At 36.1% G+C, this 12730-nt stretch overlaps 1 protein-coding gene across 9 annotated transcripts in view; it reads right to left on the bottom strand.

Annotated features, from left to right (window-relative positions):
- MPP7 (MAGUK p55 scaffold protein 7) overlaps positions 1–12730 on the bottom strand; it is a 147062-nt gene that overhangs the window by 92079 nt on the left and 42253 nt on the right. For all 9 annotated transcript variants that reach the window (XM_085564757.1, XM_085564752.1, XM_021543033.3 and 6 more), the window contains one exon: positions 637–755. In XM_085564757.1, coding sequence (XP_085420883.1) covers positions 637–755 — 119 coding nt within the window. The remainder of the gene's footprint in view (positions 1–636; positions 756–12730) is intronic.

Genomic DNA, 12730 nt, shown 5'->3' with positions numbered 1-12730 from the left:
TAAGATTATTGGGATAGCTCTGTGTACTCCTTCAGCATGCTTTGATTTCTTGGTGCTGATCACTTTTGTAGCATAATATTTTACTCAAGTATTCGTCCAACTTATTTTAGGCTGTACTTTAGTCCAGCATATTTATGAGCAAAACACAATATTAAATGGAGACAAGCCAATAAAAGAAACAGCTTACTAGAATTTCAGTTGACTTTGTTAAAGGAAATTATTTTAAATTAATGTGGCTACTGAACTCTTGCCATACTTGACCTCAGAAAATACACTCCTTCTAATTTTTGCTGTGAACGTTTATTTATTTAAGCTAAACTCCAGGTCTTGAATGTTGACCATAAAGAAGTGTCAGATTTCCTGCTACTATTTCATACTCTTTTTTTCTAAACAAAGGCAAACAACACATGTTTGTTGCATTAGCATGACACTGCCAAAACATCACTCTTAAATGAAATCATCTATGTATTTTTGGTAAAATCTTATTTAACAACTTCCACCCTGCCAGAAACAGAGTTAAAACAAGGCTGTTTTGTTTTCACTGAGCAACAGTTTGGTCACTGGTTTACTAGATGGCGCTCAAAACATTTTTCCATATGCTCTTCTCAAAGAGAATCTGACTGAAATGTGATTTACCTTCACCAGTGAATGAAGGCTTTTTTCACCAAACATATCCCAGAGGAAGGTCAGGTCTTCCTGGCTGTCCACATGTGGCTGCAGCTGGGCTGGCAATGCAGCCAGCAGCTCGTACAGACCTATAAAATGAAAATAAAACACAAAGTGTGATCTAGGGTGATCTCATTAATTTCACTTAACAGTTCTGTGTAATTGGCTGCCTGGAGCATGTCATTTTAACTGAAGAGGGAGTCTGGAGTGTCCAGCACAACATTAACTTGTAGAACCAAAAGGAACATTTAGAAAAAATTACTAAGAAACAGGTATTAGCAGGGTACTTTTTACCTTGTCACAGTTGTCAAGCTTCTACATCCATATATATTTACACAAGGTTATGCAGAAAATCCATAAACGTTTTGAAAAAAGGACAAACCCAGAAAAAAGCATACATTCCTTTGCTTAATCGTTATTCCATTTCCCTTGATGTTAGCCAAAGAGTGAAATGAGTCATGCATAGGAAAAACTTCCTTAAAAGAACAGAAACTGGATAGGGTGGTCCATTTAAAAAAGGTTCGTGGTTTTTCTAAATATTTCTTGCTAATATATTGCTTGATATTTTTTTCAATTCCGTGTTCAGCAGGGATCCACAGCAATACAAAAGCACCTTCTCTGTTTTGCAGGATTAAGTTTTAAAAACAAAACCAACACAGTTTTCCCAGACACACATGCACACAGAAATATTTCAGTAACATTTTTAATTTGCAGGTATTTGAGATTCTCTCCAGGGCTAAAGCAATTGCTGTTCTCAGTTATTTGTGGCACACCTCAGCAGCGGTCTCCGAGGGGCAGACAGTAGCACACTGTTCCACAGTAGCATAAAGCATAAAATATCCATCGTGCACACAGCCCATCAAAGTGCTGTCCAAGAAATGTAGCAACAGTGTTTGCAGCAGTCCTCTTTAGGGAGGCAACCTGGCATGAGTTGATATCAATTCATAGCACATGTTTAATTTTCCAGTGGGATTACTTGGGGTAAAAAGGACAAAATGCCTTTTTCTCCTGTCTGCTGTCTACAAAAACACCAATAGCCTCCTGGGATCCAAGATACACGGTCCTGTTATTATTTTTAGTCTGAGTAAGTGCTGCTGTTCATCACAAGAACAGATTTACAACATATTCTACTGGTAAAAGAACATTGTTGTAAATTACAGGTTAACTATTGTTATTATGCTTATTATCTCCCTGAAACTTATGATTCAGAATATTTAGAATATTTGTTAACAAACATAATTCCAGAACCTTTTCAGGTAGTACATATCCCTTTCAACATTGCATACAGTAACTTTGGGTTCTGATTATTTATATTTTCATCTTTTTACTGCCCCTCGGTAAAATATTCTGGGGGAAAAAAACTTCTTTTCAGATAAATCCTTTTTGTGCTCCAAGCATCTTCTGGTGGTTGACATTAATTTCTCGTAGAATCCTTCTTTTATTTAAATCTGTTCTTGTTTCTGCTTCAGAAATACTGCAAAAAGAAGATACAACTCAAACCATTACAATTTTGCAGACAGAAAAAAAGACTATCAAGCTTTGCCTGGCAGATAAAATAACTGATTGAGGTGACAGCCAGAGAAAAGAGGTCTCAGTGGGACTTGTGGCTCCAACTTCCCAGATTATTAGAACTTCAGAACTTGGCAAAAATGTTTGTTTTATCACACAATTTATAAAAACAGTTTCATTTAGAAAATGAAAACATTTCTTTTTTTTTTCTTTTGAAATTTTGAAAATTCCGTACACTTGGCCGCTTTTGTTACTGTAAATATATCTACCTCAAAATAACCTGAAGGCTGTCAGAAAAATGGAATATAAATTTACTATGTAAGCTTGCACTGTGGCATAACTGCTTGGGGACAATTCCTGTGTGACATTCAGAAGAAAGAAAACAGTAACTTCAAACACTTCCATCAAATAAAAGGCATGTAACAGAGTAAGCTTTCTTTTCCTTGATCCATCAGATCTACTTAAATTCCACATGTAATCAACTATAAAAAGTATTCTCTCCTTGTAACTTGCTCCTCAACACTTTGATAATCAAATCCCTAGTGAAAAATAAAATGAAAGTTTGTATTTCCTGATGGATTAACTATTAGCAACACAAGGGGAGACTGAATCAGCCCATAATGAGACTTTGGTTTTACACACAAAACTCCCAGAGAAAAACCCCACCTGCCAGCACTCCAGGAACGCTGAGCCCTGCAGGTTCTTACACACATGAAAGTTTCATATCCAGCTCAAAAGTTTCTGTGAGCTTTACTTATTTGTATTGCCCTGAATTGCCCCTTCCATGTTCCTAGTGCTCTACTCCAGATCAACAGCAATACACTCATCTGTGCAACTCCCCTGCGGAAGTGAAGACAATTAAACAAGTGTTGACTGATTTTATCCAATATCATGGTCATGCTTCTAGTTCTTCCCTGCTTTGGCTCTAGAGTCCAGTGTTTATAGCTTTCAACCAGAAGGAAATGAGAATCCATCCCTTCTCCGCAGCAGTGGAAACTGAGGACTGTGCCATGCAGGGTGCTGGAGAACACCACGCTCTTGCTCTTCAGACTCCTCCTGAAACTGAACACTCTGTAGCCAGGAATTTAAAAACAATTCCATCAAGGAGCCAAGTAAAAATCAGGCAGAAGGAGGACTTAGTGTATTAACCTGGGGAGAACAGAAGAGAGAGATCTACAACATGTCTAAAGTTAAATTTGTGTGATTACCAATGCAGTACCACAGAATCAAAAACATTCAGATGGGTGTTCTGCTTTTTATCTATTAAGAAACAAAGTATGCGGATCTTCTACACACACCTCCAAGCAAAACATGATTTTTACTTTTGTCTAAATTACATGAAATATGTTGATGTTATTCATTCCACTGCAAAGACACAGTGAAAATTGTGGCTGGCATGTGACTTTACAAGCACATGGCATATTAAAGAAAGGGCTTTTGTAATATGGACAGGGACACAATAATTTGTCTAGTGTAAACCATTAATGAAGTTGACACCACTGTATCAGCAGCTTCACACTGGCCTAATTTTACTTACCAAATCAAATTGTCATATGCATCTTTCCTATACGTGAATGGCAGTAGCTCAAATTCCTGCAAACCTGTAAGATCTCACTGTACACAGATGCTGCCATGCAGCAATAGAAGTAATCTGAATTTCATAGTAGAGTGCTTTAGATCAACTTGAAACTCCTGCGAAACTTCTAAGTAGTATCTCAGGTGGTTCTAGAAGTGAGAGCCAAAGGCCATGGAAAAAAGTGCAAGTTTAACAATGGTTTAAGTACTGAGAGGCTGTTAAAATTATGTAGTCTGAAGGGATGCTACACTGAACACTTTTGATTACTTCTAAAACCAAAACTTAACTTTCCAAAAGGTCATAGTGATACTCCCTAAAATAGAGGTTGTTTGGCAAATTAAAAAAGCATATTCATCACATAAGCCCAGAGCGAGATGTTTCAGCACCTCCAAGCTGAATGCTACCACTGCCTGCCAGGCCTTGATTTTGCTTTTGGTCTCAGTTTTGATGTTTCCCACCTTCTTGAGTCATATGGCATGCTTGGACCTCATATTTTTTGAAAGGTCCCACAACGTAAATGAATACAACCCAGAGCTTTAAAAAAAATGTTATCTAGAAGCTGTTTTAAAAAAAAATTAAAAGCCAAGAAAAAAAATATGTTATTTTTAATACCAATATTGGCACCACTATGTGGAGTATCTTGCAAAAAATATTTTATTATACACTTTTGCTATTTGACTTAGGTTCTTGGGTTTTTTAGTCTAGTTTGCCTAAGTTTAACCAGCATTTATATTCAATAGGAATCATGCACCCATTAGAATTTACTAGTATCAAAATACATCAGGTGTCAAAAATCAGTAAACATGACTTACACAAAAAAAACTAATCTATTTTGATTTTATTTTTAAAAGAAGATAATTTATTCCCAGAAGACCTGACCATATATTTAAAAACTACCAATATGATTAAACTTAGAGATGTAAGACAATTATACAATTTTAAGAGGGGAAGTAAGTCTGGTCATTCGTACAGCTTGGGAGGAGGAACCCCAAGACCCATCACAATGCAATCACACCTAAAAGGGTAAAAGTTACATTTCAACTGTCCTCTTTCAACACACTTAAGCAGTTACTATCTTCAGAGCATCTTCACCTTTTTCTAAAGTTACTTAATACAATTTAGTTTTATTTGATCCGAAGACCAAAATGCAGAATAATGCTAACTCCAATTTGAAAACGTGTATAGTAGATTTGTACATGCAATCGGATTTAAGAGTAAGAAGCAATGGAAACCTTTTAAATCAGAAACAACAGGACATAAAAGATTTTTCCAGTTTTAGAAAATTACTTCCTTTGTAGTGTTATATTCTACAGAAGACCGCTTGTTCCTAGGAGGAGAATAAATGGCTAAGCAATTGATTAAACTGTTCCCGTACTGAACCACTCACACTGCAGATTCCAGATGCTCTACATTCTTGACATCAGAATGGAAAAATTTACTGTTAGTCTAGAGAAATTTAATATCACCATTCTTGTCATATCCTTCATAGCTTCATTATTAGGACAAGTCTGTGGAAGCTATAAACTAGTGCTAAATGATAAAAAATATGGTCTCTGCGTTCCATCACTCTTGCATATTACAAGAAAACACCAACTTTGTTTTGGTTAGCGTAAGAAAAGAAATGGAAACATGGATGTGCTTTTGCTTTCATATGCTAATTAATTTCCTGAATTAGCATTCTGAACTATGATGCCAGGCTTCAAATCTAGAATTTTTACAGCAACTGAGGGATAATAAACACTAAAGAACATATATCTAAAGGCCCAGAACAACACTGTAAAAATTTATTGTATTAATAAAATGGGACAAACCAACCTTTAAATTTTCCACTTTGTCAAAGGTAAAATAATCAGGACCATTTGCTGCCATTTATAACAAGCTAGCATTTTTTCACATTTGAACTGTACTTTACAGTTCTATGAAGGCTCAGACATTTGCCTTACACACAATCAAGCATCATTGCAGTAGAAGCACTTATTCTGACATCCTTGCTGTTGAATAACAAAATCAGTCACTAACACCACATATTGAAAATTGTTTCATTCTGAAATTTGAGATTAGTATTTATGCACAGGTTCAAATAAAAACAAATGTAGTATGTCTGCACATTGGGATGGACATACTGCATTGTCCTATCAGACTCAGGCTGTAAAAAGACCGCTAAGTGCTCAAATTTATGTGCTACAAATAATTCTATTTTTATGTTCTCTTAAGTAATTCCACTGAATATTTGGGATTGCTGACATTACAAAAAGTTAAAGAGTAACAATTTTTCTCTATGGAGCCAGATAGATTAACTTATTCCAGTAAGCACCTTTTTTTAATTTTGCAGTTTAGTGTTTCTACAAAAAATATTAATTTTTGAAGTACGGAACACAAGTAACTACATAATGCACTTGTATAACTACAACATGCAAGAGATCAGCATTTTGGGAAAAATAGCTGTTTTGATTTATTTTCTAATTCACAAAAACAGGTAAAATGCTGAAATCCTTACAGATGGCAGAGCAATAGAAATACCAATGTTGTGTATTTTTTCTATTGAAAAAAGGAATTTTGCTGTGTCCTCAAAGAACAAGACTGCATATTCATAAGGGCAAGAGTATTTTAACTTAAAAGTTATGCCGATTTTTTATTCCTCCAATCTACAGTAAATTTGTTATCCCACCTTAAAACAATGTTATGACAGAAAATGTTGAATGGGTAATTATTTAAACCCATCACTTTAAAAAATATTATTTCCTTCAAAATGGAAAAGTCTTTCATTTTGGCACTTGGCTCCCAGAGCTAAAGAATACACAGTTCTTTAAAACAGTTATTGGTCTTTTAGGATTTGTCTCAACATGTGTATTTCAGATTTAACATACCACATACTGTTAACATTCTGATGTGAGTTAAAGAGTTGATTCTATCTGCATCCATACAGGGACAGACTTGCTGTAAAGTTCCTGCTTGTATGGCACGTCAAAGCTGTTTCAAAATCAAACCCCCTCAAAAACGCAGTTACTAGACACTGTGTCAACATGGATATTTTCAAATTCATAAAATGTACATTTATGAGTATTCAAAAGCCCACCTTTTATCTGCAAGAATAACATATACATAAAACTTATTTAAAGTGACCCATCAAAGACAAATTAACAAGCAGCTTGTGGAAAACTCATATAATTTTTTTTTTTTTTTAAATCCTGTCTCCTCCAATGAAGCCCACGTACTATGGCACCTTGAATAACCTTGACTAATTGACCAGTCCTTTCCATAGACATCAGCTTGGCAAGTCTCCGGTATTTCTATCTTGATCTTCATCAGCCCTAGAGAAGGCAATAGCAAGTACCTGGCAGGCAGTCAGGAAAGTACTCATTCCAGCACTAGGAAGGCACTGGGCACACTGGCCATGTTTTAACCCTTTAGTCACAGTTTACAAGGTTGTAAGATACTTGGCACTGCGGAGGGGCAGCAAGGACTACCTAAATATGGCATTTTACATCTGCAAAAGGAAGACAGAATATCTCATTAAGAGCTTGAATAAAGACTTCTAACAATAGAAATCAACATTATTTTCAAATCAGTTGGGTCTAAGAATAATAGAAAGAGTGTTGGATTACCAAGTATCTCAACCTCTCATAGTCAAGATAAATGCTAATCATGTATCTCATACAGGATGTATCTGTCATGAGTGTGGAAGGAAAAGTCCTACAATCCTAGGCAGTACTGACACCTGAAATCAAGTCAGTATATTATTTCAGTGCTATGACTCACTGCAGGACCTAGTTTAAGAATTAGTACTCAAACAAGTTATGCCATTACACAATCAGTCATATATATGCAGCCACACACACTTGATTTAAAAGTTTATAGAAGAATATAGGAATATACAAATTTAAAAAGTCAAGTATATTGACAGACTGAGAAAGTTGGGGCTGTTCAATGTGGACAAGAGGAGTGTGCATAGAGACCTCCAGCAAACTTCCAGTATCTGAGGGGGGCCTACAAGAAAGGCTGGAGAGGAGCCCTTCGTCGGGAACTGTACTGATAGGACAAGCAGTTATGGTTACAACTGAAAAGAGGGGAAATTTAGGTTAGTATGTGGAAGAAATTCTTTGTGGTGAGATTGGTGAGGCACTAGAACAGTCTGTTCCCAGAAGCTGGGGCTGTCCCATCTCTGGCAGCATTCAAGGTGACATTGGATGGGACTCTGAGCAACCTGGTCTAGAGTGAAAGGCACTCCTGCTCACAGCAGGTGGTTTGAAATTCAATGACCTTTAAGGCCCCTTTCAGCCCAAACCATTCCATGATACCACATCACCTTCTTTTGAAAGTAAGTTTAGGAAAGTAAACTATTTGAAGTAATTAAATTATTTCATCATTTATCTGTACAACTAATACATTGCTTAGAGGTGTTCTTTGTGTGTATTGGTTTTTTTCCTAAACCAATGTGTTATTAAGAAAAAAAAAATCCATTCTGAACCCCTGTATTTCACAACACAGAACTAACAGCTAGCAGGGAAGCTTCTCATAACCTCTTAGTAGTAATAAACTGCCTTCCAATTAACAGGTTTAATTCTTCTAAATCAGCCAGGATTTGATGTGATATTGGGCTGAGAAGCCACAGAACCTTCCAGCAAATGCACACAGTATGTAGGCTCTGCTGGCTAACCTGGGTGCTGGCACAGCTACACTTGAGGGGAACAGCACAGCAGCGTGCTCTCAGCAAAGGACACCTGGCATCACTGGAACTGCCAACCACTTGTGTGCTACAGCTTTCGGTCCAACAAACAAACCATACCTAACAGAGCCTCTGCTTAGAAACAGTATAGGCTACTGTACCTTCAATTTTACTACAAAACTACACACTGCTCACCAGAAAAAAAAGGGGGTAAAATTGTTTCAGCTGCCAGACCATTTGTATTTAAATGTGTCCAAAAACTGTAACAGTTTAAATAGTTTACCATCAATAAATACACTTAGATGCATTTTCTGATTCCACACTACTGAATAAGTCTAGCAACATTAACATGGAAGAGTTTAGAGAAGTTTCATTTCACTTCGAACGAGTTTTCCAAGTCATCATAAATATGTTGATACCAAAATAAATACTCTTTCCAACACCAGTAAGTTGTATTTTTAAAAATTAAATCAGATTGCAATTAAAGCTAGCCAGACATCTCATACTTTCCCAAATCTTCCAAATGAATGTTATCCTAAAAGCCATGTAATGCCTCTGGCAGATGGAGATGGGGAGAAATCAAGAATGCAAGGATAAAATATTGGCTCTGTTTATTAATTCAGTATAAACTTTGCCTCAGCTGTCATATCCATTTTCATGAATATCTGGCCATATCTATGCATCTCAATGTGCAGAGGAATTAAAGTAGCTTTGAAATTGTGATGCAGCCAAATCATTTACATATCACACTTGCTGCAGCACACCCTCACCTAAAGTTATAAGTAAGAGTGTAAAACAGGCAAGTGAAGGTTTTCCCTCTGCTCTGTTTCCACCACAGGATATCAGTGGGTAAGTAAAGGTAGTTTGGAGCAGGAAGTGATGACCCTGCAAGGCTTTGCCCTGGCAGCCTCCAAGAGAAGAAAACTCCCAGAAAACTTTCCTTCATTGCTCTCCTAAATTCCCTTTCTCTTCATCTTGTAGCAACGAGATGGACAGATCTTTAGCCACCATTTTATGTTGCTGTGCTCTTTAAATAGACTGTAAAAATAGAACTCTGATTTCTATCTTCCTCTGTACCCTGAAAATGGGGTTAAAAGGCTAAAATTAAGATTTTAGCACTTCAGATTAATTTGTCCTTCTTCTGCTAGAGATGTTTCTGATGCTCCCCTTTCAGCTTAGCTAACTATTCAGTTTTTTCTTTATATTACTACCTTTTTTCTCCACCTTTTTATCCTTTTTATTATCAAATCCTCTTAGAAAACATAATATTGAAACTGAAAAACGGATCAAAATGCATTGATAAATAAATAAAGAGAAGACATCTATATGAAAACAATAAAAGCATGACAGCTTTCATTTTGTTCAAGAGACTGCAAAATCGTCTTTTAACTTCACATTGCTTGCAGTGGTCTCTGACCACTGGGAAGTCAATCCATATGAACTATCCTAGCAAAATATTTCTACCAGCATTCAACATATAAACATCAACAGCATGCAACTTCAGAGGCTGAGATTAATTCTAAAGAATTAGAAAATACACTACTATAAATGCATTTGGGAAAAATACCTAACATTTAGAACAGATTTCACATATCTATTTAGTATTACAAAACAGAGATGAAAGCACGAAAACCAGGAATATTTTAAAGGTCATATGAACTTAAAATTTGGTAACAAATGTGGGGATTTTTTAAATTAAAAATCTAACATGTATTCAGTTTTGCAATCTTGTAATACTTAGAAAACTCCACTATCTGGCACAGTGCTCATTCCTTTATGTGCTCAAGGAGAAACTAACATAAGCCCTCGCACATTTTCTCTTTCTATAATTTACAATATTCAAATCCAAGAACTGCTTCTGACTTTCACTGTATATAAGCAATCTCACACAGCTTTACTTGGTGCCTAAACTTGGCCCATAAATGTAATTTTCCTGCTGACAACATATGAAACAAAAACAAAGTCTGCTTTGCACGTTCATGCACTGGTTTTTGAGAACAAACAGAAAAGCATTTCTAAGCTTGTCAGCTAAGCAAGCTTGATACAGCATTAGTAGGAAAGAATTCTGCAACAAGTTTATGATGTTTTTCACATTAGAACAACACTTAAAGCATAATGATGTCATCTTGGCTCCACCAAAGTCAGCAACAAAGCTGCCATCTACTACTCTGAAGCCAGCGTTGCAATTTTACACTTTCCTAAATATAGCAGATAAGTGAATGCCAGATCTCACAGATTTGCTTTACCTGCAAAAATGCAAGTCTTCTTGTTCAGTCTTCAAAAAATCTGTTTGGTAGGCTTGCACACAGAGGGCAAGCAGACTTTTGCAACACAGAAACTGTTGAAAGCTTCTGACCCAGCCTGAGGCATGAACTCAGCCTTCCATTCATGCTGGTTGCTTTAAGATAACTTTGACTTGACACTGACAGGACCATAAACTTTAAGGGTCACACAGATGTTATACACAATGAGCAGCTTTTTAATTATTACTATTATTATTATTTTATAAAGATAGGTTTTCTATATGGCTAATGGAGAGTGGAAGAGAAAGAAGCATCTGAACCTAAGCCTTTGTCCTCTGCCTTTAGGTTAGTGAAGCCAGATCAACCTGGTAAGGTGTAAGATTAAAAGTCACTATACCACTCCGAATAAATTAAAACAAACTGTTTTTAAAAAGATTGAAAATAGTGTAGCCATGATTTTGATTTATCATAGCTTAAAGCCTGATAAATGCCCCTCAAAACAGATTTAAAAGGCATGGCTTGTGTTCAGAAAAAGATACAGGTTAAAACATGGTATGACAAAATCAAGTACATAAAGAATGCATATGAAGAAAGCAGCTGCAAGTACATGGTACCACTTCTAATAAAAGCTGTAGACAAAGTAAAAGCAAGGTAAAATGAACACAGTCAGATAAACATTTATCTCATCAAATACAGCCCATGATGAACACTATCCTATTTTTTTGACAGTGAACTGATACTTCAGACCATTTAAAAAAAAAAATCTGAATCAATAATGTTCCCATACTGGTGACTGAATGTCCAGTGGTCCATGACATGGCAAGTTTCAATATTCACAGATGATGCATTTCTATTTACAAACCCTCTCGGAATTCTTTAATTTGTTTTTAAATCCAGGTTTACTTTTATTGCTCCCAGCATCTAACAGATACAAAAACAGGTTATGCTCCACTTTGTCTGATTGTATTTACAAAAGAGAGTCTTAGCAAACAGACTGAACAGGGTTATGTCCCTGTCCTAAAGGTCCCACTTAAGTGACTTGCCAAGTCCTCTGTGCCCCAGACAGGGCGGTTTCAACTCATCACATACCACAATACCAGTCTGTGCAGGCAGGGTGAGAAGAAGACTCCTTACCCACACAGAAACAGAGGCAGGAAAAATTTTATGCACATCACTACTTTTTAATCAAAGAGTGAGAGTAACAGCAGAAAAACAGCACTCCAGTTAGAAACCACCCGTATCATAGTCAAGGTAGAAAGGACAGTTTGATATAACCTCCCAAAAATACTTAAGTGCATATCAGCCCAATCAGGAAGTGGAAGAAAAAAATTCTCCACTCCAAATGCTAATTTTTATTTAGAGAAACAACTTATAACTTGAGGCAGAACAAAAAAGGACTTAACAAGCAGTATTATTTAACAGCAAGATATTAATGGCATGTATCATGTTTTTCTATAAATTTCATGGGACAACGGAGACACCTGAGTTTTAACACAGATCTTAATTATTAAACGTATGTTTCCATTGTCATATGGATTAAATAGCACAGTAAAACATGCTTAGAGGCATTTTAACACACAATATTTCAAAATTAGGATCATCTTCTACTTTTTTAAACCCTTCTATTTTTTTATTCAGAAAATCCATAACTATTACTTTTGGACATATTGCAATCTTTAAAAATAAACAAATATTAATTTTGTAAAAATTAAGGAAGGTTTTGAAAGGACACAAAAGGGTGCATGATAAAGAAAGCAAAGGTCCAGAGTAGAAAATTAGCCTAGAGTAAACCCTAACACATCTTCCAATCCTCAGCTTTAGCATACTGAACAGCTTCAACTCACTTATTTCCATGAGGAGAGGGAGAGAAAAGAAAGGTATGCAGAGATAGGGTTTGGCAAAGTCATAGTCAAATCCTTTAAACACAGGAATAGGGAGTCAAAAAAGCATATAAAACCAAACAACTCTCCTTCCCCATGGCAACAAATAAACAGACGCACACCCTAATTGTAAAGATTAATATTGTCATCTAGGATAAATTTTATGTGTAGGGGAAACAAAAGCACTGCC

This window comes from Lonchura striata, chromosome 2 (assembly GCF_050655825.1).
Source record: "Lonchura striata isolate lonStrDom1 chromosome 2, ASM5065582v1, whole genome shotgun sequence".
NCBI lineage: Eukaryota > Metazoa > Chordata > Aves > Passeriformes > Estrildidae > Lonchura > Lonchura striata.
This window is presented reverse-complemented; position numbering and strand designations above follow the sequence as displayed.